Source organism: Tachypleus tridentatus, chromosome 5 (genome assembly GCF_004210375.1).
Source record: "Tachypleus tridentatus isolate NWPU-2018 chromosome 5, ASM421037v1, whole genome shotgun sequence".
In the NCBI taxonomy this organism is placed as follows: Eukaryota; Metazoa; Arthropoda; class Merostomata; order Xiphosura; family Limulidae; genus Tachypleus; species Tachypleus tridentatus.
In genome coordinates, this window is record NC_134829.1 from 47,862,894 (window position 1) to 47,890,308 (window position 27,415).

General features: G+C 36.1%; 1 protein-coding gene and 3 long non-coding RNA genes across 8 annotated transcripts in view; 1 reads left to right on the forward strand and 3 right to left on the reverse strand.

The window, feature by feature from the left end:
• Positions 1 to 3,926, reverse strand: part of LOC143251104 (uncharacterized) — a 29,007-nt gene extending 25,081 nt beyond the window's left edge. For all 3 annotated transcript variants that reach the window (XR_013028498.1, XR_013028499.1, XR_013028497.1), the window contains exon 1: positions 3,457 to 3,926. This is a non-coding gene — a long non-coding RNA (uncharacterized LOC143251104). The remainder of the gene's footprint in view (positions 1 to 3,456) is intronic.
• On the forward strand, positions 615 to 18,954 carry LOC143251102 (uncharacterized). Of its 3 annotated transcripts, XM_076502467.1 has the most exons (6): positions 615 to 951; positions 8,436 to 8,562; positions 12,512 to 12,613; positions 13,122 to 13,209; positions 14,700 to 14,882; positions 16,466 to 18,954. In XM_076502467.1, the coding sequence occupies exons 2-6, from the start codon at positions 8,497 to 8,499 to the stop codon at positions 17,713 to 17,715; spliced, it is 1,689 nt and encodes a 562-aa protein (XP_076358582.1). In that variant the 5' UTR covers positions 615 to 951; positions 8,436 to 8,496; the 3' UTR covers positions 17,716 to 18,954. The 3 variants fall into 3 exon arrangements, with proteins under 3 accessions (XP_076358582.1, XP_076358583.1, XP_076358584.1); XM_076502468.1 differs by lacking the exon at positions 8,436 to 8,562 and having other exon boundaries at positions 616 to 951; XM_076502469.1 differs by lacking the exons at positions 615 to 951; positions 8,436 to 8,562 and adding an exon at positions 10,848 to 10,985.
• On the reverse strand, positions 7,939 to 12,554 carry LOC143251105 (uncharacterized). The gene is made up of 2 exons (XR_013028500.1): positions 12,415 to 12,554; positions 7,939 to 8,615 (listed from the first exon to the last, which is right to left on the reverse strand). It is a non-coding gene; the product is annotated as an uncharacterized LOC143251105 (long non-coding RNA).
• On the reverse strand, positions 18,650 to 27,415 carry LOC143251103 (uncharacterized). The gene is made up of 2 exons (XR_013028496.1): positions 24,081 to 27,415; positions 18,650 to 23,593 (listed from the first exon to the last, which is right to left on the reverse strand). It is a non-coding gene; the product is annotated as an uncharacterized LOC143251103 (long non-coding RNA).

Here is a 27,415-nt window from a genome sequence, read left to right on the forward strand (position 1 = left end):
AACAAGCCTACCCATGTGTAACAAAGACATTTTCTTAACAAGTAAGAGATCTATCGTTCTCTGTATGTCACGTTGGTATAAAGATATTATACAACAATTGTGTTAAGTTAACACATATTGATGAAGTTATCATGCAACATTGTGTGCCAAGTTGACACACTGGTTCATGTATCATGCAACAGTTCTGGATCAAGTTGACTAAATGTTCACTTAAGTGTTAAAATGTTGATCAAATTATAAACAAAATGTCAAAGATAAACTTTGTATCAATTCTTGTAAGGCAAAGTCTCTGTGCTAGGAAAGGATTTGTTTATCACAATGACTTCTGTTTCTGAACGAGTCTTCAACGATTTATAAACAAATGTAAACGTATGTTTAAATATATTTTACACAGTCTTACATATCGAAAGGACGTTGATATGTTAAAAGAATTAGTTGTCTCGTAGAGAGATTAAATGACTTATTAAAAAGGTAGAAATGAGATCCGACTTTAATTAACAGCAGCTACACAGCCGCTCGCTTACCGCCTACGTTCTACTTTTTTATTTCCGTGACGCTTTGATTGGAGGCCTACAACTTGCGACACGTGGGCACGTGAGTGAACATTAATACGTAGTTTAGGAGATCAAAAGTGTTATACGGAGAAGACAGCCACTGCGATCACGTGCTCCCGACATGTGTTTTTCACGAAGTTAAGAGGGAAAAGGCTAGACAGATCAGTCACAAAACAGTGAAACGAACGGCGAGTATTGTGAGCGAGTTAGTTAGCCATCTATAATAAAACGTAGATTAAAAGTCGTCTCTCCGTTAACAGTGGGTAATTATTAAACTTAGCTACTACTTAAACTGCTATATAAAAGGTGTTGGTTTCCAGTCTCTACAGTTGAAACTCAAAAGATTACGTTGTCTTCAATGGGTTATCGAACGAGTTAAATTTTCACTAATAATATGGTGAGTGTATCTAATGTAACTATTTTTTCATTGAAATCATCTTGATTGCGTAAAACGTCAATAAGTTATTTCAAAGAACAACATTAGTGGTATTAAAATGTATAGATAGATTGGACGGAAATAAACACCAATGGAGAAGAACGAAAATCTTATTGCTAATACAGACTTATATAATTCAATCTAATAAGTAATTCTGTGTGTGAGTGTCTAGCATAATTTATGCCATTACAAACAGGCATCAATATTATAGTAGAGTTAGTGCCACAGCTTACTGGTATGTCATAATCAGATTAAAAATATATGAATTTATTAGTTCGAATGTAACCTTAGTTATACCCTGGTAGCAAGGTTTCATCTAGCTTTTAAAAAAGGTAGAGAGACAATGTCTCGATTAAAGTCAGGCTGTTTTATGGGACCCATGTTTAACTTAACTTATGGCGTTATTGTTCTAACATGTTTTAATAGTGTTCCTGTGTTCATTTGTTTTCTTTATTCAAAATATGTTTAGTATCGTATTCTAGTAAATTATCTGAAAATAGAGAAGAAAACAAAACGGTTTGTTGGTCTCTTGTTTCGCGCCTTACCCTGATGTCTATTATGACCCATAGTTTGGGAACTGCTAACCCATAGTGTTACAGTTATGTTGATACGTAATAACAACAACAGGTTTTAACGTAAGAAGAAAGTGTTCATTAACTTGTCGTTACTATTAATTCAGGTATAGACCAACCACAGCAACACTTTGTTTCAAAATCGTGACTCAGCAATGTCATTTAAAAGCGAATGAAAATTATTATGTCCGTTTTGTTAGTTTATTGGATTATTCTCAGAAACTGATTTGTATTAATTCTATTTACAGTTTCCATCTCACTGAACTCGAATTATTTGACTTCCTTTTAGGTACTAGTATTTGCTTTGCTTTGAATTTCACGCAAAGCTACACGAGGGCTATCTGTGCTAGCCGTCTCTAATTTAGCAGTGAAAGACTAGAGGGAAGGCAGCTAGTCATCACCATCCACCGCGAACTTCTGGGCTACTCTTTTACCAACGAATAGTGAGATTGACCATCACATTATAACGCTCCCACGGTTTAAACTGCGAGCATGTTTGGTACGAAGGAGATTCGAACTCGCGACCTTTAGATTACGAGTCGCGCGTCCTAACCACCTAGTCATGCCGGACCTAGATACCAATATACATCATTCACTCGGACACTAACTTCTTGTTTATCTCTGAGGCAGATAAGAAAGAAACAGTTGCGACACGTTAGGTTCCTTGTCTGTGGAGTAATACATTATATATTTTAATTTGTAAACTTATCAGACCGATTGTCACCCAACCTGAAATGTAGCATTAATGTTCTCCGTGGAATGACATAGGGGGATCAGATCTCATCCTCATTCACTTTGGAGGCCCTGTCTCCCTCCCCGTGCTCTGAACAAATTCCTACCAATCCGACATTTTAAAACACTTTCAGCGCCATCTGTATTTGGCGTTCTTAATACCCCTCCCTTTCAAGCAGTTTATTTCGAACAAGGAAACAGGTGACATCTTCATCGTCCGTTAGTTTCATATACGTACGATAATTCCGGGTACCACGATTTCAAGAATAAACACCCAATAAATATGGAAGTACTCGCTCAGTTAAGTTTACCAATTCCATCAGAAGAGACTGTTTTTGAGTTGTTACTTCATTTAGTTATTAATTATATCGTTTTCAATTTAACACTTCCTGTTAGAAATGTTTATATCTACTTTGTGAGGATTGGATAAATATATTAAAATAATAACAAGCTTTAAGAAGCATTGACCGTATTTTCTACCGTTTGTGTAATTTTGTCTATAAAAACGTATTCTTTAATATTTCCCTCCCACTTCTCCCAAGGAGACCCCCCCCCAGAGGCACGTCTGCAGACTTACAACGCTAGAAACTGGGTTTCGATACCTATCGTGGGCAGACCACAGATAGCTGTTGGAGAGCTTTGTACTTAACTTTAAACAGACAAACTTAACGACAAAGATATTAATTATGTAATATTTATCATCGCAATTCAAATAAAGTACAATACAGAATAGCACAGAATAAGCCAGAGATCTCTTGTTACTGGAAGAACTCTTTCACTACAAGACATGAGATTAACAAAATATTTAAACCACTTCTGAACAAATAACCAATAGTGAATCAGTATTTTCTGTGACATTCAAAGTTCAAGGATGTTTGTTATTTTTTTCGAGGCCAACTTGTTTGTTCGGCGTATGATGTCACGTGCCTACATGTACTCGTGAAACCTTTGATACCTTAAAGAGCACGTGTACGAGCATTTGTCAAGATCTTAACACCTTGGATACAAAAGAATCAGTTATCGAAAGCAACGTTTTCTGCTTATTTTAGGTAAAAACTATAATTTTATTACAGATTTCCTCCCTCCCCGCATACTTATTTTATAAAACTAATTCCCGTAGTACCTGCTCGAATTCCAAAGCACTAATACATGAAATTCTTACCTTGAATTCACCTTCGTAGGGCAAATATTATCACGTGCCCTGGCGTACCTGTAACTAAATGCAGGCCACGTGCTTGTTGCTGAACAGTTCACGTTATTATAACCATCTGGTCGTAGACAAGGTGCTGACTCGCGTCTCTCTAAAACGAATTATTGAACGTTACTTTGACCTTTTGAACCCTAAATACGAATTATATTTAACAGCGAGAACACGTTGGAGAGTTTGGATGCACCAATTTGGATGTTGTTCCTTCTGTTAATTCTCTTATTTATAGAAACTTTAACGTCTCCATGGTGACCTTTCGTTCCCGTTGCTATCCTGATTGTGTCAAAATCACGTGATAAGTTTTGTCGTCACTGTCAACACTGATATTGTGCTGGCTGTGTGATCAGATACGCCGTTTAGGTATGGAAAGGACCAGCCTCTCAAAATATGCTGATTTTGTCTTCATTTTAACCTTAAAGTGTCCCACGGTTGCCCAGGAGAAGTAGGGATTCTGCTGTAGTGAGCTGTCCACCCAAATACCATCACCGTTTTAATGAATCCCTAAAATATAATTTCTTGGTAATCGTTTGTTTTCGAAGTTTCGTGCAAAGCAACACGAGGTCTATCTGCACTAACCGTCCTTAATTTAGCAGTGTAAGACTAGAGGGAAGGCAGCTAGTCATCACCACCCACCGCCAACTCTTGGGCTACTCTTTTACCAACGAATAGTGAGATTGACCGAAAATTATAACGCCCCCACGGCTGAAAGGGCGAGCACGTTTGATGTCACGGGGATTCGAACCCGCGATCCTCAGATTACGAGTCGAACGCCTTAACCCACCTGGCCATGCCGGGCATATTTCTTGGTAAATTATTAAGAAATGTATCCACATTTGTTGTTTAACAAATATCACTACTAGAATAAATTGTGTGTTCCAAAAGAGTGGCTTAAATTTAGGTTATAATTGTTTTTATTGTATTTGTCCCCGAAACATTATTTAATTATATTTTGTACTTTATTAGTTTTAAAGCGTTATTTATAATAACTGACGCCAATTGCAAATAAGCGAAAGTTAAAACAGTGGTGATGTGATGGTAGTATCTGTGTGGACCACACGTCGTAGTAACATCGAGTTAGGTCCATGGACATCAGATAATAGTTACGCCTTCCGTTGAAATACCAAAAGACGTTCTTGCAAGTAATAACCATTTTAATTTTCAGATGGCCTGTTGGTTTGGGTGATCGACCGACAAGCTGCGGGCTCGAATTCTTGTCACACCATACATGCTCGCCATTTTAGCCGTGGGGGGCGTCATAATATGACAGTCAGTTCCACCATTCGATGGTAAAAAAAAATAGCCCAAGAGTTGGCGGTGGGTCGCAATGACTAGCTTCCTTCTCTTCCGTCGGTAACTGCTAAATTATAGACGGTTAGCGCAGATAGCCCTCGTGTAGTTTCGCGCGAAATTCAGAACAAACCAAGCAACAGTAAATCGTCCCTTCTTCCACTGAACGATATTTTACGTGTATCATAACGATGTTTAGCAAATAAAACCCACTTTCCACTCGGCTGGTTCACTGATGTTTCATCAGTTGTGAAACTTATTCTGCTTTCAGAACAACAGCAAAACGATTTATTAAACCATTAAATAAAATATCGACGAACAAAACAAACAATACTCTCGAACCCTTAGCAGAAAAGGTGTTTACTGAAATATATGTACAAAGCCACAAAACGGGCTTCCTGTACTCTGCCCACCACGGGTGTAGAAAACCTAGTTTCTAGCGTCGTGAGTCCGCAGACTTGCTGCTGTGCCACTAGGGGGAGCGGCAAAAAGGAATTACTAGATTAATCAACTTAATGTTAAATATTGTTTTTCAGGGCTAAGAAAGGTGTAATATTGTGTAAGTTCGTAAATTACTGATTTCATTGATTGTTTCTGCATATCATTATAGGTGGGTTCCACATGTTACATTGTATTGAGTAATTTTATGTTTTTATTCGTTACAACACACAGCGCAAATAATTTGTCAAAGAGAAAATAGGGTAAAGTCGCATATTTTCTAAGTAAAATACGTAAAGGATTCGGAAGTAATAAATATGATTGATTCCAGTATTAATATTGGTGTTTTTCCTTGTTTATATATCTTTGTGTTTCTGTGACACGGGCCCGGCATGGCCAGGTGGATAAGGTACCCGACTCGTAATTTGAAGGTCGCGGGTTCGAGTCTCCCTCACACCAAACATGCTCGCCCTTTCAGCCGGGCCCGGCATGGCCAGGTGGTTAAAACTCTTGACTCATAATCCTGGGGTCGCGAGTTCGAATTCCAGTCATGCCAAACATGCTCGCCCTGTCGGCCGTGGGGGGCGTTGTAATGTGATGGTCAATCTCACTGTTCGTTGGTAAAAGAGTAGCCGAAGAGTTGGCGGTGGGTGGCGATGACTAGCTGCCTTCACTCTAGTCTTACACTGCTAAATTAGGAACGTCTAGCGCAGGTAGCCCTCGTGTAGTTTTGCGCGAAATTCAAAAAACAAACAGACAAAATTAATGGTGTACTGAAGTCGTTCACTCCAGGTTACTTAATACAGTTATCTAATATATTTACAAAAATTTTTTTTCTTCTTAAACTTCCTCATTGTTGCTATGGTTACCGACTTTGGATTCTTCCTAATTTGTGGCAAGTCCTAAATCCATTTATCAACATTCTAGATTTTTACTCTCATTTAACTTTTTCACTGCTTCCTTATCATGGGGTGGCATTCCGGACTTTCATATATCCAGTATGTAATGGACGGTTCTGCTAAAAAGCTTATGAAAAGAAACACAGTCAATGGTTTGTTTGTTTGTTTGAAATTAAGAACATAGCTACATAAAAGATTATCTGTGCTCTGCTCACCACGGGTATCGAAACCCGGTCTCTAGCAGACATGCCGCTATGCTATTGGGGGATACACAGTAAAACTGGAACTTGCTATTTTACTTTGACACTCGCTATAATGTTGAATATGAAGGAAGAACAAATATTTTCCTTGGAGTGTGTTTCGTGTTCGTGAACGTAGCAACCGAATGACTTTCGTCTTAGAATGTATTTACCCACCTACTGATCTTCCAGTCTCAATTCATCAGCATGTTTTCGTTATTTCATTCAAATTGTTTATCAGTTACGTATTTTTCACCGTACAAGAGACAAGGCGTGGCCTTGATCTGTCACGAGGGCTACTAGCTCATTCGATCCTTTCTAGCACGTGGAGCATGAGGTGACCGCTGATCAGACAACATTCACCTAAAATTTTCACGTGCAGACGCATGAAGGTCACTAGATCGGATAAAACCGGTTAAGAATAACTCCCCTTCCTTTCGGTACGCCCGTGGACTTAGTGTTAGAATCCGGGTCTCGATACCCGTTATGTGCAGACATGGATAGCCTATTGTGTAATTTTGAGCTCAGCTTCAAAACAACAAACAAACCCCATTCTTTGCCGCATATCCTTTAATGTTTGTCAAGCGATTATACAATAATTAATGAATTTGTGAAAATGATGAAATTGACAAAGACTTGTATGCATACATTTTTTTGTGATTTTGTTTGTTTATAATCTCTGTAAAAAGAAAGTTCAATTTGTACCAAACTGCAGTACCAATTCGGAAATCATTTACTGGTATTACGTACCAGTTTGAGTAAATAACGGTTGAAATTCACCCTTGCATCGGTCAGCAACTTTAAAATAATCCTACGAATCATATTAATATGCAAGTACTTTTACAAGCAAGTACATGATTTGTCCAATCTCAATCCATCTTTTCCAAACAATATGTATTTCAGTACACAGTCTAATCGATTTCTTCTAGTCATATTGGTGAACATGTTATTTGATAAGTAAACTTAATTATTATTAACACTGTTAATAATAAATAGTTATATAGATCAGTAATGAAATACAACTTATAATTTAATGAAAGCTAATTCCACAGACAACCTGATTAGATTGACTTAATACCATAAATAAAAAAGCAACAACTTAAAAACATACACTTATTAGGGATGCGTTAAACAATCGGTCACGTTCCTCCGTTATTGGCGATGTTTTCGGCTGTAATCCCAAAAGTATCTCAAAAAATTCGACGAGTTTAGGTGATATAGGTTAGTCTTAAATTCATACACTAAGATAGTAATAAAAAATATATGCATTTACGTTTTTATTCCACTGTTTCACACTTGGCTATCTTACTAGCGCTCTGCACCAGAAGGGAGAAATCATCTTTTCATTTTCAGAAAACACATAGGTAAGCACCTCAAAGACAGGAGAAGACATTTTCATAAGTTCTGTACAGTTTTACTTTCGATTTTTCACTTTACATAACTGTATTGTCCCGTAATATTAGCAGCTTTTTTTTTTTTCTTCTCGTTTTCAAATATTGTTCCGTACACAAGTACAAAGTTTTCTGAGGGTTTGTTAGACGTTGTAAGAACAGTGTTCCAGGTTTCGTACTGTACTTGTGACTACTTTTCCAACTGCCAGTCTGAACAGTCTCACAGCCGTGATCGTCTAAAACTGATAATTCCATTGCAAAAGGTTTCTGTGAAAAATGGCGAAGTCACAGACCACACGTTTTGACGACTTTTTCTCGTATCCTCCAGGTCACAGACCACACGTTTTGACGACTTTTTCTCGTATCCTCCAGGTCACAGACCACACGTTTCGACGACTTTTTCTCGTATCCTCCAGGTCACAGACCACACGTTTTGACAACTTTTTCTCGTATCCTCCAGGTCACAGACCACACGTTTTGACAACTTTTTCTCATATCCTACAGGTCACAGACCACACGTTTTGACAACTTTTTCTCGTATCCTCCAGGTCACAGACCACACGTTTTGACAACTTTTTCTCGTATCCTCCAGGTCACAGACCACACGTTTTGACAACTTTTTCTCGTATCCTTCAGGTCACAGACTACACGTTTAGACATTTTTTTCTCGTATCCTCCAGGTCACAGACCACACGTTTTGACAACTTTTCTCGTATCCTCCAGTGGTCAGCTTCCAAGATCATGTTTGAGCTTCTCAAAGGCACAAAAGCCTATTGTAGCTACATCGAGGGGCACGACATGACCAAGGTTTTTACTGTTTTATTTATACCTAAACTTCTTAGTTGTAGCATTCCTTTAGACTGTATATATGAGTAAAATATTAAAAGTGACGTCAGCATGGAAATAAAACCATAATAAATCACTGTGACAGACGAAGAAATACGCGTGACGTCAGCATGGATATAAAACCATAATAAATCACTGTGACAGACGAAAAAAAACGCACACTATAATGTGTAAATAGACAAGCATGTAATTATACACTAACGTAAGATTCATATTCTATTTTGTCACCCCTTCCCACCCAGCATAGATTCCACTTGTTGAAATTTTACACTTTCTGATTTAGCCTACAACAACCAACCTCTCTCAAAAAAAAAAAAAAAAACACACACACACCTCTAAGAGAACTGTAATTGATATAGGTTACTATGGTATTTCTGCCGTTTCAAACCTTTGATAACACTAAAACGAAAAAAAGATCCCGAGTACAATGGTGTCGAGAGTATAACGTTTGGACGTATAAAATGTGGTTTCGACATATGAATGAACTTTTAGACTTTTATAATCAAATAAGTGTTTATGTGCGGTAAAAACCAAAGAATATTACATCCTTGAAAGTATTGTGCTTTCAGTTGCATGGTGGAGACAAGTGACAATATGGACAACTTTTTACTGGGATAGTTTAGGGCCTGTGATCTCACTGAACAGTAATGTGGCATCAAATTATTGTTTAAACCTTTTTGTTTCATGCTGCTAAAATTGTTTAAAGTCCATTCAGAGTTTAAACACGTAACTTGGACATCACAAGCACCAGAGTTAAGTGGTTTTCGAGACTTTATGGTCAGTTCTTGAAATGCTCAAGTCTTTATAAATTCACATCGTGTTAATGCTGCATTTATTGTCTCCTAGATAATATAAACAAAAAATGTAGAAGTTAACAGATTTTTGTTCGATATTTGTAGTGGTTAGGTGGTATAGCTGTAATTCGCATTTTCGTTCAATACGAGGTGTACCTGAAATATTTGTGTATTTTTGGCTTATGAGATTTCGTAAACTTTTTATTCTCTCTCTCTTTTTAATCATCTTGTCGATGGTACCGGGAGATATGCTCAGCTTCATTGTAATGTTTTCGGGGAGTTGAAAGGTTCTCTTGCGTATCCATAGCCATTACTTGGCTTTTCTGTGCGAGTTTTTCTACTTCCCTTAATAATACGGAGGGTTTTTATTTTCGAAATATGTATAGTGTTACCTCAAAATCTCGCTGTACGAATATCTCTCTCCAAAAAGGCCTTAAGCTCACAGGCATAAAAATTCTGTGTCGAGATTGTTCGTTTAATAGAGGTAAATTTAATGTAAATTGTGCAGGAGCTAAATATGTCGTCCCTAATGTTAGGGCTTGCATTTTCGGTAGTATGCAATTTCAACAGAACATTCAAATTTTTTTTTTAACTGCCCTACTGCGCGGGAAAAGTGTTCTTTAGTCATAGTGCATCAAAATGATTTATGTACAGGGCTCAACATTTTCATAAATTTTATTGATATAAACTGTAATATTTTATGTATGTTAAAAGTGGTTCTATTTATTGAAAAAACAATGTTTGTTAAAAACTCCAGTTTCTCAGTACATTTAAAAATTGCTCCAATATAGAAGCAGTGGCGTTGCTAGGGGGACAAGGGGTACATCTGTCTCCGGGCGCAGCATCGAGGGTGGTGGTGGGGGGGCGCTAGATTGATGTTACATAATTAGGAATTATGGCTTACATTTTGTCACGAGGGGGCGCGAAAAGTGACTTTGTTTCCGGGCGCTGAAAACCTCTGTATAGAAGTAATCACACCGTTACGTACAGCCCCAGTGACAGTCCTGTTCTTGTGGGGAGAATGCTTTCATTTAATATAGATAAAGAAATGGTTTTACACATACAACAATTATTTTTCGAACTGCCTGAATCTTGAATACCAAAGTGTGGATTTTTTTTTTTTTTTTATGGCATTTCGTTTGCGATGCCATCCAATAGCTGACAAGAAGTTTTGGGTACATACAAAGTTGACACACTACGTCCATTATAGTAAGATAGACCATGTCTTTGTGTTGTTACATACCTGTTTATTTCATTGTTGAGCTATATTTGTTACTTAGCGACCGTGGTAAAGCACAACGTAGAAAATAGTGGAGTGCAGTGTTTATCTGGTCTGTACTTACGTCGCGTAATATATGCGTTTCGTGTTCTATCACGTGGAAAGAACGCACTTATGCAGATTTCTTTGTTGTACGCTTCTGAGAATTTCACACCAATGAGCATTTACCAGTAGGGGTGACCTTGTTTGACAAGCACGTCGATATACACGTGCTGTAGGTCACGTGCCTGCACTGCAGTAAGACTGCAAGGCGAAAGGAAGCCGATAATCACGTCGGTTTGCGTGATACCCCGTCAGCTTATTATTGATCGGTAAGGGTTTTTTAAGTGGTAATCAATGCATGTGTAAGAGAGATGCCCCAACAGAAAAATTAAATGCTATTGGTTAAGTCACCTTTGTTACACTATTACTTCTGTTAACAAAGATGAGGGAAAGAATGATACTAATCGATACTATTTAAGTCCGTGTTCTCCTGCCAAAAGGGAATTTCCTGTTGAGAATTACGTGAAACCTTCATCTAAAATGACTATGAAATGGAAAGTTGACTATAAGCCTAAGAGGTTTATAAAGATTTTGGTTGATTGAGTCCAAAATACATTCGAAAATAATAACGATAAAAGGACACTGAAGTTTAGAAAAAGATTATATTAACGTATTTAAGGTTTAAAAGATTACAAATACTAAAATAAGACACAATTAGAGTTACGTATAAACAGACATAAATAAATATTAACCTAATAAGAAAAAATAAATACAATTAAGTGAACAAACAAATATTACACACATAGATTACTCCCCAGTACCCTACGGTTACATCTTATTTATGGCGATGGTTCCGAGTCTCTCAATTCGTGCGTGCTTTGTATGACATTCTTTGACGTCATTATTGACGTCACGTAAATTGCTGTGCTACAGAATAGGAAATGCTACTATTTAATATTTAAAATTAACTCGTTACCATATTCCGAGTAAAGAACGCCTGGATTCGGTTTCTGGACTGCTAAAGCCTCATCTCGAAATTTCCAAAATAAAACTCTGCGAGATGTTTTTCCAGTCACGTGCTTATTTGGCATGTGACGTCATTTCAAGACTAACAAAAGAGGTGCGATTTTTACATAACTAACATACTTTTTCCACCTTACTTATAAATATGAATATAGTTATATTTTACGTTTTTTCTACTTTGAATAAACAATTGGTTTGATTCGGTAGGTAGTCGAATTTTACAGTGGTCTAGTAATCAGGTTGAATATGACATACTTCTTGCCTGATTCCTGTTTAGATATAGGCGTACTAAATCTTTCTTTTCTTTTCGTATTTATGACCCCCTCCCAACAATGCTTATATAATTATATTTCACTTTGCTAGGGAAAAAAAACAAACTTATATGCAGTGTGGTATTCACTGTAAATATGCTAACAAATAATGAACTTCTCTTTTCATGACGTCACCGCGATAACAGCCTCTGTTATATTTGTACTTTCTATACAGAATCTTATAAATGGACTTATTAGCAAGGGTATTGCTTTGGCTATTGCCTGTGAACTGCTTGCTGGATGCAGGCCTAAAATGTTGAGTGTTGGTCGGCGACTACAAAGAATCATTATTACCGCAAATTAGGCTTAGTAAAATATCTATAATGTTGGACTAGAAATTAGGCCTAAATTTTCGAAGCAGAACCGATAGCAAGATACACTTAAATAAATGATAAACACACATAAAATATATAATTTTCCTTACAATTCAATCATATTTTCCATTTATCTCGGAGAACACCTTCATTAATCCATTTCAGCACGTATTTACGTATACGTTTTTTCTTTCACTGTTATTATAGGATCCAATGTCACATCGTATTATTGAGAAAAGACGACGAGATAGGATGAACAATTGCCTGGCTGATCTAAGTCGACTTATCCCCACAAGTTACATGAAGAAAGTACGTATAGACCTAACATACCTCGATACTAGTATCCCCCCCAGTTGTGTACTTCAGAGTATTGAAGTGAATAGTAAACTGACGTACGCCACAAAAAAAAAAAAAAAAAAATCGTAATTAAATTAAAGTTATTGGCGTTTCGAAATCAAGAATTATCTCTAAATATTGAAATACTCGAAATATAATATATAGTAGGGCAGATTTGCTTCCAATACTTTTATATTCAAAGTAAAACTTGAGTTAGAATTGACTACTCCTATATTAAAATGAAATATTATGATAAAAGACGGAATAATTCAAGTGAATTTTGTTAACAAGATCAAAGCTAAATGACTACAGCATAAGTTGCTGCACGTTTGAATTAATGTGTTCTCCAAAATGTTTCTTTATTTTTCATACTTGTGACTATCACGTCTCTTCATAGCGAATTTCGATTCATTCGACAAAGTAATTAATGTAAAATCTGATAAACATTTAAAACTACATGAATTTTGTTTGATTCCTCCAGGGACGAGGGAGGATAGAGAAAACCGAGATTATAGAAATGGCCATCAAACATCTAAAATATCTTCAAGTGCATTCCTGTAAAAATCCAAGTAAGTTTTTGAAAACTAAATTATTATCGTGTTTATTGTTAAGCACGAAACTGTACAGTGTTCTAAATATGCTGTACTCACCACAAGAATCGAACCTGAAATGTTAGTATTATAAACTCACCGCTGAACCACGACGGGACATCATTCTATCTACATAGTACATGCGTAAATGCATGTGAACAACTTTTACTTATTTAAACCTTACTTGACGCCCCCCCCCCCATAGCTCTAAAAATCGGGTTTCGTTATCCGTACTGGGCACAGCATATATAGCCCGTTTCGTTGTTTTGCGCTTAACTACAAACAATTAAAAAAACTTGTTATTGTAAAGATACGAATAAGTTTTGAGACGTGCATTGTTCTGTCATGTAAGCTGGCTTGTATTGCACACGTATTGTTCTGTCATTTTGCCTTACTTCTATTACACACGTACATACACCATAAAAGTTATAATATTAAATTTAATTTTGAGCTCGAGAGAATATTGTGATGTCTAAACATTAAGATCCAGTCCCTTTAAGGCAATTACAGTAAATAACGGAGTGCGTTTTTGAGAACTCCATTCCTTTTTCATATAACCTTTCTCGTATGTTACGTAATTTATACAAAATACACACAGCTTAACTTTTGTAAAGATTCGAGTTTCTAAGAGCCATGTTTGTCTGTCAGTAAATTTATAGTAAATCAGTATCTCTGACATTCCTCTAGTAAAAGAATCAAAATTTGTTCTGTGGTGTGACGTAATGATTAATTTAAAATGTTTCTTATTTTCATTAGTTAGAAGATGATTTTTATTAAAAACTCGCAATAATTTTCATGTGCAATAAATACAAACATCATTACTTTCGAGATGTCGCCCTAAAAAACTTCAGTGTGATTGGGCATATCATGTGACTTATAAATAACATACCACTTGGCAAAATTTGGCTCTGTTCCAACTATCTAAAACAGATCGGTTAGTGAGTCACTGAAATCGTACCTTCTCTCAAAAACAAGGAATTTCAAGAAGATAATTGTTTTCCATTAATTACATCGTTAGATAGAGGATAATGTTACCTAGTGTCTATTAAGTACTATCAGAAATTATTATTAAACTGAGGGAAAAATACTGGAGTGTCTTAAAATGAAGAATGTTCCATGCGAATTCTTGTGCTATAACATTTTGCTTTTACGAATGATAAACAATTCATAAGCACTTGTGAGACTATCGCCCTCTATTGAATAATAATGGTAACATTTACAGCTGCGATGTCATTTCAGCATTTTTACGTACAAAAAAGATAACGGGACTTGTGCGTATACACTGAATCTATGAATGATTTGCAAATTAGTCTACGATTTTCAGAAGAAAATATAATTTTTAAAACTGATTAATGTTATAAACTGATATTTATTTATATATTTAGTTTTTTATCGAGTTTATTGTTACGTATCTAAACTGGTATTTTTAGTGCATTAATACATTTTACCATATTTTTTTTGTGCGTTAGGTACTTGTGACGTCACAAGGGATAATGACATAGAATGTCGTCGTCATTACCATGCGGGATTTCAAGAGTGTCTGTCTGAGGCAGTAAAGTTCTTGGTGGAAATGGACAGGATGCACTCTGGTGATCAACTTAGATTACAGTTGGTTAGTCACCTACAGAAACACTATAGAAAAGTTACTGAAGGTATAAACATGTTCATGCAATGTTAAACCACCTCCATTACATGTTACTGTAAGAAAAAATATCCTTCATTACATGTTACTGTAAGATGAAATGTCTTTCCTTACACGCTACTGTGAGATAAAATATCCTTCATTACATGTTACTGTAAGATGAAATGCCTTTCCTGACACGCCACTGTAAGATGAAATGCCTTTCCTTACACGCCACTGTAAGATGAAATGCCCTTCCTTACACGCCACTGTAAGATGAAATGTCTTTCCTTACACGCTACTGTGAGATAAAATATCCTTCCTTACACGCTACTGTGAGATGAAATGCCTTTCCTTCCACGCTACTGTGAGATGAAATGCCTTTCCTTACACGCTACTGTAAGATGAAATGCCTTTCCTTACACGCCACTGTAAGATGAAATGCCTTTCCTTGCACGCTACTGTGAGATAAAATATCTTTCCTTACACGCTACTGTGAGATGAAATGCCCTTCCTTACACGCTACTGTAAGATGAAATGCCTTTCCTTCCACGCTACTGTGAGATGAAATGCCTTTCCTTACACGCTACTGTAAGATGAAATGCCTTTCCTTACACGCCACTGTAAGATGAAATGCCTTTCCTTGCACGCTACTGTGAGATAAAATATCTTTCCTTACACGCTACTGTGAGATGAAATGCCCTTCCTTACACGCTACTGTAAGATGAAATGCCTTTCCTTACACGCTACTAAGATTAAACATTCTGTATAACATGTTATCTTACATTTATTTTAATAGACCGCTAAATGGTGATCGTAGTAGTAACAAGTATGTTCATTGAGTTTGGTATTAATGGAATATAAAATTTGATATCCTTTAGTTAACGTTTAGCAGTATTTGTTTTGTATTTCAATAAGAAACGCGTTTTTATCTTATTTTTGTGAATTTACTCGTTTATGTTCATTAAGAAGTGATTAATCTGCGTTTTTCTTGTTTTTTAAAGAAAGGACTAATGCGCGATTTACTTCGTGTTTTTTTTCTTCTTACCGTATTTGAAATTTAAAGAAAGTTTGAAATGAGACAGTTGTGATATTTTTATAACGCTATTACAGGAATTGTTATTGTTTATTTACAACGAAAGATAACACTCAAAACTCGCGGTATTTGAAATTATTTTTCATCCTTGAGATCTTTTTACCTATTTTATTATATATACTTTTGAGCGCTAGCGATATCAAGTGTGGATATCTCGTATACCCGATTCGATTTTATTATTCAAGATCTCTACCAACCTACCCTCAAACTAAAACTGTTTTAGGCGTGATTAGAGTAAATTAATCTATGAAACCTTGCGCGTGGTAATATAATCAATAGAAAGGGTTTGACTTCATGAGTCCAAATCTGTAATTAGATATCAAATCGGTCACGAGCTGATGGAGTTATGAGCTAAAAAAGTTTGTACTTTATTATCTTATATATTAGGCATATTTGTAACGAAATCAACCTTTCTCCACACATTAATCCTTACTATGTATTCAAGTCGTATGATACTTAAGGCAGAATTTGTTTGCAATGTAATTTAATTTTCTTATTTTGTGACTTGGTTATTTCAGGAACGTGCTATCAGAGTGCTGGAGTTTCGACAGAAAACATTACGGACGCTTCCATCGAAGTTTACACGCCCTCTGACGAGTCTCAACGAGCGCCATCTACCTCTACAGCTAAGATGACATCATTTTATGATCCTCTTGTTCACACTGCCCAAGAAGGCGGTGAACAACAACCTCCAAAGGTTTCGAAGTCATCTTCTGATATAATGGGCGTGCAATCTCAGGGGGAGACCCCCTCACAACCATCAAAAATTGACTCAGGAACTGAGAATGAAAACACAAGCCAGCTCAGGGAGATGTTACAGAACCCTGGACTTCCAGTACGACGTTTCTGTAGTAACAACTCTAGTGGCAACATCAACACTAATACTATATACACTGGCCATTCTTTTTCTTCGTTCGATTCATCTTTTCCGCACCCTCCTCAGTTTTTTCCTTCTGCTTTCCACAAGGAAGTATACAAGTTTAAGAAAAACATAAACGAACGATTCACTGCGGACCAACAACAACGTATTACACCCGTTGTTATGAAAAGAAAAACGAACGACACAATGTGTTCCGATATTAAGTACTCACAGCACAACGGCAGCTCCCCCTGTCGAGTGCGAAACTCTTCATTGTCCCCTCTTGGGCCAGCGGGGTACTCATCCTTTCCCCTCACATACTCCCCTCTGAATCTCCACAGTAGTGAACCAGTGGTGAGATTACCGGATAAAAGTTCTTCGGAGGACGGACTTACTCCAACTGGCCAATGGGATAACACGATAGACAGTAACAGCTCCAACAGTAGCAGCTCTAGATCCAATCCTAGCCCATCTTCAGCCGTGCAGTCTACCGGTAGCAGCTCCGGTTATAGCACCAATAGTGATGCAGCGTCTTACACACCGAAACAAGAACTTCGTGCGCACTACAAAGACAACATTGATACACGTATTCGTTCCCCAAATGCTCACCTTCCTTCATGGACTCCGGGCGTCCCAATTTTTGCCTTGCACCCTAAAGGTACTTTCTACGTTCCGTTGACCATAGACGCAGAACTGCTAGCTCCATTTGTTGGTGGTCTCGATAGTGCAATCCCCGTGTTGCATCCAGTTAGCATATCCGTAAATTTTAGCTTTAGTAGGTCTGTCAGAGGCCCTGAAAAAATGTACAGCAGGGGTGACTGGCAATGTGATCGTTATGCGATTGCGAAACGTCATCGGGACAGAAAAGCAGTGACGTATAGTGGTAGTCATGTGACACATGTTGCCTGAACTGGCAGTTTCCATACGATTTATTAAAAGGAGTTAAAAGCAGTTTTATATTTGTTCGCATTTGATTCACTTGATTATTATTTCGTGAAGTCAGTACGACCTGATTAGAAAATATAACTGAGTGAAAATACGACAAATCTTTTGTGTGCGCGCGTGTGTACAAACATTTTTTATGTGTAGTAACATAACTGAATATTCTCCTAGTTAATGTGAATAAGTTCGTCGATTTTTTTTTTTCGTCTAGCATTTGGCGTTATTTAACGTCGTGAAAATAAGGGATGTGTTTGGTTACATACTATCTGTTGAATCTAAAACCTATAATATCAGTTGCACTGTTGAAGAAACAATCTGTTGAAATTAAAACACGTAGAAATATTAAGTATATTGTTAAAGGAACAATCTGTTAAAATTAAAAGACGTAAAGATATTAAGTATATTGTTAAACAGATTACCTGTTGAATCTAAGACTCTTTGAGATAAAAGGCATATTGTTAAATCTTTCAGTGACATGTTTCTATAAACATTTACAAACGACATGTTTTGATATTTCATTAGTAAACTTTGGGAAGTTTGAAGGGGAATCCTCTCTCTTCATCGTGGTATAAAATTCTAAATTCATATATGATGAATATCGTTCTTTCCTAAAACAGATGTATCCATGGCAGTGAAAGAGTTTAACAAATTATCTGTAGACAAGACTTTTCTCTGTGTTAAAATACTTTTATTTGTATCTTTCGACCCTCTTATCGGAGCATTCATTGTTGCCCGAGAGAATTAATTTACCTACGTTAGGAGCTATAAATAACAACCAACAAAGTAGCTGTTAAACCTAAACCCTGTTAAGATATATTATTGTTGTAACATTGTTTTCCTATTGGCAAGTTTTTTTTTTAAATTAGTTCGGGTATAATAATTCAACATTCGAAACGAGTGATTAAAACAAATTACTTTATTTCCTCCTTCAACGATTATACTCTCTTTAATACTCATACACTATCGTAAACTGTTGTAGGCCTACGTTACAAATGACGTTAAAACTTATTTAACAATACTGGGATTAACATAACATCAACTTAGTTGTACAAATTAATTCTACAAACGCGATATCAAATACGTACCTAAATACTTCACAAAACATTTTTTTAGAAAATAACTTTACACTGTTTTAACTATATTCTCTTGAATGAAGCTTTTTATTTATTTTATACTTTCGAATATAAAAGAACGTTTTATGTCACAATCTAATAATTTTTCTAGTTTTCTTTGGCCCATGTTATTATTCCTCTTCATATTAACTTCATCATTAAAACTAATAGCTACCTCTAACTAGCGTAAAATTACAACATAAAGTGTGTGTGTATATGTATATACAAATACATACATACATCTTATAACAATGCTTCCTTTCTGGATTGTGAATTCCTTGAATAATCCTAATATAAAAATTAAATTACACTAAACTGGCCTTTCACCTTGTCTTTTTTGGTGATCTCTCTTCCGAAGCCCATGGTATACAGGGTGGCCCGTAAGTCCCTACCCACTCATATGTTATTATAAACAACGTTATAATACTAATGATGAGTTGAAGGCAGCTGCTACCGCGGCATTTGGAACAATAACCCCTGCTATGTTGAGGAAAATGTCTCACAGAACATGGCGTCGCATAATATTATGCAGTGAGAATGAGTGACAGCACACAGATACACTGGATACATGAGATATATGGATGGGTAGGGACTTACGGGCTGTACACAAAAGACGGTGTCTTGTCCTTTTTGTTATTAACTATCCACTATCTGGGGGAGTTCATCCAGGATAGGTGGTTGAGTAAATCCATTAATAATCCTCTGATTATCTTGATAGTATCTACAGAAACTTATGGCTCCTCCACAGCTTGAGGTTCCATTGACAAGTTCTACTCTGAAGTTACCCATTCGGCTATTCTTTTAATGATGTACTTCCAAAAACGATCACAATGGATGACACCTTTCCGGATTCTGTAGACTACATTATTGATTCTTTTCAGTACGATGTATGGTCCTACCGAACATTTACTCAATATTGAAGTTTATCCTTTCTTGCATCAAGAACCACCAAGCCACAGCATACCTCCTCAATATAATCCAATTTTATAAGCATTTTTATCAGAACTACCTTTAGTTTTATAACAAACTGATTTAAATCTTATCTGGACGAAATAATGTATATCTTTAGTCTTCACATCCACAAATTCTCTACCAACCATTAGTTTCTCAAAACATGCCAAAATATTTGGTTCCATTACACACCAGCAACCAGATTAAGATCTATCGCTCATAGCTCCTGAGATGTCTGTTTCACTTCCTGATATTCTGATGATTGTATTACCTGTTATTACTGGAAGCTTAACCTCTGGTGTAGTGATTTATGTGTAGTGCATCAGGATTTCCTGCCATAGCCTGGGAAGCTATTGTCCACCAGGGACAATTACAATGCTAGCCAGTTTATAGTCCGATTCCAATGTGGATTTTTTCTCAATATAACTAACCCATATATTGTGAGATATTGAAAAGCTTCTGGTGTTAAAACTAACTTTTAACTTCTTTTCAACTGGAACTTTATTTACACCCGCTGTTCGAATCTATTCTCTTTTTTACATCTCTGGGGGCAATTTCCCACCTTTCATTAACAAATCAGGTCAAATAATTGTAGCTATAGAACCAGTGTTAATCAGCATATTGCAAAGTTCACTTCAATAACCCATGGCAATTTTTGTTAAATAATAAACTTCTTTTCTCAGTTGGAATAGATGGAGTATTTCAAGATGAACTTTGCCTCATACATATAAATAATTACTGTATTCTTAATGTCTGGTTAGTTCTATGTATTGCTTTTGTTCTTGTTAAGCTCTTCTTTTTGGTTTCATAATGGCTGTTGATTTTATACAGTCTCAGTTGTAATGGCTGGGTTTCTATGTGTAACAATTTTTTCTCGGGTATCTTTTGGAGGAGTTCTTATTCCTTACAGACTTTTGTTTGTATTTATTTGCAATATTTCATTTCAAGTCTCACTTGAAACACTTTTTTTTGTAGTTTACTCTCTCAATTTTGTGCAACTGGTTGTCTAACCAATCCTTTTATTTTATTTAGGGTATAGTGGCGGGAGTAAATATTACTCGATCAGAAAATATTACACGTTTGTGATTGTCTTTAGTTGTTTATCTGCAACTTTAATTGATTTTAATTCCATTACCAGCTCCAGAGCCTTCTTTAAATATATACACCTACATTGTTTTAGCCTAATTCCAAGATCCTTGGTATTTATATATAGGTAACGAGTCTAAGAATCCATAAATCCACGAAGAATGTCTGTGTAAGATAGCTGACCAAACCTTTCCAAATATACAAGTTCCACTAAGGTCTCTTATTTCCTCTGTACCCTCTTATGAAACTTTGCTCTAAATACTTCTTTCTAGTGTAATCCTTTCTTCTCTAATCCTGTTGAATTAGTAGCTATAAATGTTTAATAATTATCAAAGCTCTCAACTGGAAGGTTATTTAACGTTGTCAAAGCTGGTCGATTTAAAAGGTTAGCAAGGTTGCTGTGCACTATTCCATTTGTTCACTCTGGAAATTATTTTGAACGGAGCTTGGTAATGAATCTCATGGTACCTTCATTATAATCTATTGATTTCTTGATTAGCTGATGCTGTATTAGCCAGCTAAATTCTGGAATTGGATTTGGTAGAATTATAACAGAAGTAGTTCCAGAAAGGTCCTTCAGTAACTGGTGGCAAGGAAGTAGGGATAATAGGAGTATACCAAACAAGTTTTTTAGTCCATATTTGGTAGTAGATGGTATTTTATGGTGAATTTCTTGAGCTGTTGCAGAGAAAGGTTAAACTTATTTAATCCTTGTATCTAAAAATTCGTTCTCCAGATGTTTTATTCTGTCACTGATGTTCCTATCTTCCTTTATAATACTCTTTTCTACATCACTAATGTCTTTCTTTACTTTATTGTAGACATGTCCCCCAGTGGGACATCAGCAAGCCTTGAGATTTACAAAATTAAAATGAGGGATTTAATTCTTCCTGGTGGACAAAGCAAATTGCTCGATGCGGCTTTACTATGGGAAAACAGACACTTTAGAGTTTGTTAGTGTACTTTTGTACTTCATCTTTGATTTCATTGATACCCTTCAAGCTTGTTATAATCCTTCTATATGTCCACTAAAGCTTCATCGATCTTGTTTTCAATCAGCTTTATTTTTTGTTTGAATTATTTTTTCAAAATAATGCATTTATTTCCTTTATTTCCTCTATTTTCCACCTTGCTCTTCGTTTACTTTTGTATTTCTTTTTTTTTAACTTTTTGTCCTCTTCTTCTTTCAATTTGTTATATTTTTCTTTTTGTTTTCTGTTTCGTTCTTTTTGTGTTCTGTTCACTTCTTCTTTATTTAATGCTCTGTTCGTTTTACTTTCCATTGTTTTATCATGACCAGCAGGTTTTGTCTCTCAGCTTATGGCACTTGTGGTCATTTTGAATGAAAGTTGAAGTTTATTTAATATTCTGTTTTATTTACACCAAAATGGTATCCCACATCTGACATCAGTGTTGTTTTTTGGCTGATGGATTTCTTTGAATTTTCTAGTAGAAATAATTTTACATTCAGTCCATGTGACGAGAACAAATTACTTAATTTCCTCCTTTAACATTTTTTACAAGTTTGAACACTTGCACATTGCCATGACTTGTTTTAGGCCTACGTTATAAACGATCTAACAATAACGAGAGTAAGCGTATTATCAAACAAATTCAAATACTTTACAAAAATCCACTGACTGCCGTAACTTTCTGTCTTCTAATAACTCTAAACTGTCTTACCTATACCTTTTTGATGTTTCACCGAACCTTGTTTTTATAATCGACTTTGGAACATACTTGAAAGTTTTATCAAATCCTTATAATTTTCCATATGTTCTAGGCCTATCTTATTAATTTGATATTGACACCATCATGAAGATCCCTTATTTGACAAACTATCTGTTAAACCTATAATATATAGCATATAAAGTAATCTCCTCTGTTACAGTTTTTTATGAGAATGGGATGGAGCAAAAAAAAATGGGAGTTGTGTATTTTAAATATTGCGTATTTCACGTAAACATAACTGCACAAAAAAACGCTAGCTTACACAAGTATTAATTATTGTGTATAGGCTTGTTTATTAGGTGTTGAATAACACCGTCTATACATGCATGTTTTAAACGTATCACCACTATAATAATAATCTAATATTTCTAGTTTTACAATATTATATCTTTTCCTAATTACTTTATTGTATACAAGATACACTTTTCTTATTCTAAAAAACCTTTTTTTTTTCTTTTATAATACAAATATTCTGACAACTCAAGTGTTTTTGGTTTTCTTCAGTTTGATATATCTAATTGTTTTATCTTGTTTTGTAAATTAACTTCATCTTTAAATTGCAACAAACATCGATGGTGCAAAACGACTAAACTGAAGAAGATAAAAATATTTAAAGAAATATAAATAATCTTTTATTCGAATCAAACATGTAAATATTATGTCGTATTGTTGTGGATTGAAGGAAAATAAATTTTTTTCAAGAAACAAGTATTTTTGTACTTGGTGATAGTTAAGCCTTAATTGATCTGAGGCAGATTCTTGTAGAAAGCCTTGCTTACACAGTCGCACATTTCTGCAAAGTAAGATGATTATATTTACTGCTTTGCTGAAGTTTTGTCGAGTAGACATATACACTTCACTAGAAGTCTGACAGTTTACACAATTGACGTTTATTTTGTTAACTAATTATGCTTTGCGAATAGGGTATGCGGGCCTAACGAACTTCGAATCCAATTACTTCTTCACTGTTCACGGGTAAACACGCTGAACCGGTAATGACTCACGTTGTGTTGTGAAGCAGTCTCAACGTATTTCTTGAATTAGCGTTTCTCATACTAAAGTTATATATACTCAACTTTATTTTAAACATTGTGGATAAGATACCTGCTACTAGTTTTAACACGTTAATAAGTCTTAACGAACACATTCAAGAAGAAACAAGTACACCGGGAAGATAAATATATATTGGTTCCTTTTACTATCAAGGCAAATTAATATGAAAAATAATAATTACCTGCAGCATATTCATTCTTTAAATGTAATATTATTTTTGATATTGTTTGTCAGATAATGTTGTCCTGGAAAAATGAAAAGTTAAGTAAAAATAATGTCTTAGTTTGTCTTTTGTTATAACAAAGACACAATGAGGCACCTGCTTTGTCAACAGACGGGAATCGAATTTCTAATTTTACCGTTGTAGATCCGAAGACTTTCTACTATCCCATCGTGGACAATTACAAAGCTACTCCTTACTTTGCCCTCCCCTCAATGGCATAACAGTATGTATGCGGGCTTACAACGCTGGAAACCAAGTTTCGATACCCGTGGTGGGAAGAACACAGATAGCCTATTGTGTAACTTTTAATTACAAATAAACTCACCAATCAGTGATGACGAGAAACCCACTTGTTGAGAAATTTATATGCAAAAACGGCTCGTTTGGGCTGAGAAAACACTTTACATAGAAGAGCGTTTTGTGAACCTGACGATGACCGAAGAAGGTCGAAACGTTGTTCGCTCTTCTATGTAAAGTGTTTTCTCAGCCCAAACGAGCCGTTTTTGCATATAAATAAACTCACCGTTTAACAACAATACAGTAACTATACCTAATTCCCGATTAGAGAAGTCGAATGAGGCTTAGTTAACGTAATAAAATAGACGGTGTTCGTTTTTAACCAGAAAACAGTAGAAAGTGCAGAAAACTAAAACGGTAAGCGAGATTAAATATCAATGATATGCCATTAGCTTGAAAATGATTTAACTCAAAAGCTTGAGGGGTGGATCACCAATTGGGTACGCTACAGGACTAAGTTTTATTAAAAAATAATAAGTCATTCAGTACCGTTCTCAGTAAAGTCTAATACAGAGTTGAAAATACAGAATTCATTTCTTATAAACTATGTTTTTAATGTTTTAAGTTGTTTGTATTAGACGATTGAAGACGTTAAGGTCAAGATAACTGGTGGAAGTAGGCCTAAAATATTCTAGATTTTGACACCAAATTTTTAGTACATTCGAAGGCAGGTTGTAAAAAATTAAGGGTTGAAGGGTTGTTTCAAATTAATTAAAAAATATACTTTTTTCTTCCAGTTGATAGAGTAAACTAATTAGATGATTTTGATTTTTAATGAAATATTTGAATCTATGGCATCTATTGCACATACTGAGTTACTTTATACAAGAAGGTTTGTTATTTCCGTTAGTCAGTTTGGTAAGCAGTTCGCTCGACCAGGAAGGGCACTTTCGTGACCGCTGGTTCGAATTTCCATCCCCGAACATTCTCGTCCTTTCAACTAAGGGGATTTTGTAAGTTATGGTCACTCCTACAATTCGTTGGTAAAAAGAGTAGCTTATTAAGTGTTCATATTTTTTGAGGGTCTATTTTTCATTTTTATAAAAGTTGTGCTTTGTCTTCCCATCCTATATTTGTATAAATAAGGTCTTCTAATATATTATACTACTGACAAATATTTATCAAACTGCTTAGGCTGTCCAGTTTAGGGCCCGGCATGGCCAAGCGTGTTAAGGCGTTCGACTCGTAATCCGAGGGTCGCGGGTTCGAATCCCGGTCGCACCAAACATGCTCGCCCTTTCAGCCGTGGGGGCGTTATAATGGACGGTCAATCCCACTATTCGTTGGTAAAAGAGTAGCCCAAGAGTTGGCGGTGGGTGGTGATGACTAGCTGCCTTCCCTCTAGTCTTACATTGCTAAATTAGGAACGGCTAGCGCAGATAGCTCTCAAATAGCTTTGCGCGAAATTCAAAACAAACAAACAAACTGTCCAGTTTACTTCAGGTAATAAAAAAGTAGTAAAATCTGGAAATCACAATAGTCATGCTTAATTAAAGATTTTAATGATCTGGTTTAATAAGAAGACACAAAAATCATAAAGAATAATATAAACTGGATAATACAATATTCATATTTACGAAAGATCAAGACCTGGAACGAATCTTCTTGCTTAACTAAGATATTTTAAATTCATTCTGTGATTTCGTTGGTAGACCAGAAAAAAATGCTATAATATCGATTTTCTGTGTGAAGAAAGTAACTAAGTTTACATGTGAAACGTCACATTTTGCTTACTTCACCAGACCTAATAGTCTGTAGGCTTCTTCAAAACATTGCTGTCAGGGAAAACACAAAATTATATATATATATATATGTATAAGCTTTTATTTGGAATAAAATATAAGGCTTAAAAACACAAACTAATAAGCCAATTATTTCTTTAATTAATATCACGAAATTATACACGAAACAGACTATAATTTGCTTAGAACTCTGAGTCTCCCTGAAAAATCTCGGCATATTAATCACATATTATTTTCAGTTTTTATATAAATTCGTTTTCTATCATTTAATAAACAACTTTTATAAAAAGTATTACGTTTAATATGATACGTTTCGATAACCACTTTATTAAAACGTTAGATCAATTACAGCATTTTAATTTACTGACCCCTCTTACCCCCCCCCCCCCAAGTGGGAAACGTAGATACGCCACTGTTGGAACTTGCATAAAATATTCCAATAAAATATACTGTTTAAAAAAAAGAAACGCAAAAGGCAAAATTTGAGACATATTGTTAACAAGTTTATTCCGAGTAGTTCTGCATGACGTGTGAACCTTTGCACATTCACTGCTGAACATCCAAAGTCTGCAAAGGCGAAGTCCACGCTCACTAGTTGTCGTTTAACGTCACTCAACGTCAATAACGAGTATGCCCCCCGTGAGCATCAATAACTGCTTGGCATCTCCTACCCATGGAAGTGATGAGATGACGAATCACATCCTGTGGAATGGCTGTCTACTCAACCTGCAAAGCTGCTGCAAGCTGAGGTAGAGTCTGCGGTTGAGGTTGTCGCTGTCGCAGACGTCGTCCAACTCGTCCCAAATATGTTCGATGGGGTTTAAATCTGGTGATTTGGAGGGCCATGGAAGAACGTTGATGTTGTGGTGTCTCAAGAAAACAGTGGTGGGTCGGGTCATGTGAGGACGAGCGTTGTCATGTTGAAAACGTCGTTGACGTTCACCATGATGGGTTGCACATGGGGCCTAATCTCGTCGACGGTTGCGTACGGTCTGATCGGAAATCCTACGCAGCCCTGATATGGTTGAGGCAGTAGACGTCGCAGTGGTGGTCCTATCCCGAAGGTGACATAACCGGATGTAGCGATCTTGTGCGGGCGTGGTCACACGAGGTCTGCCAGATCGTGGACGGTCACAGCTCTGGCAACATCTGATCGAGATTCGCCTGCTTCCAAGCGACCAATGGCGTTGTTACGTTGTGCTTCAGTCAGTCTTGGCGTAACTGTATTGCGTGTCGGTGGCTTAACACTGAGCTATGGAAACCGAGAACCCGTCACTTTTATAGGGATTTTGCACATTTTGCACTTGCAGAACATGCAGATCTCTCAAACAAATTTATTGGAAACGAATGCGTTTTGGCGAAAAAATCCGATGTTTTCCTCCGTTTTCAAAGTGCACAACTTTTATTGTCATTTTGGTCTGACAATCAGTGCCTTAACACGTGTAACATCACACACTCTGAGCTTGTAACGT

What these genes read in the sequence shown, in the direction of transcription:
- LOC143251102 (XM_076502467.1), top strand. Translation starts at nt 8,497, where the DNA reads ATGTTTGAGCTTCTCAAAGGCACAAAAGCCTATTGTAGCTACATCGAG. An exon ending in AGGGGCACGACATGACCAAG is followed by an intron (nt 8,563 to 12,511) that starts GTTTTTACTGTT and finishes CTGTTATTATAG; the next exon opens with GATCCAATGTCACATCGTAT. An exon ending in CCACAAGTTACATGAAGAAA is followed by an intron (nt 12,614 to 13,121) that starts GTACGTATAGAC and finishes TGATTCCTCCAG; the next exon opens with GGACGAGGGAGGATAGAGAA.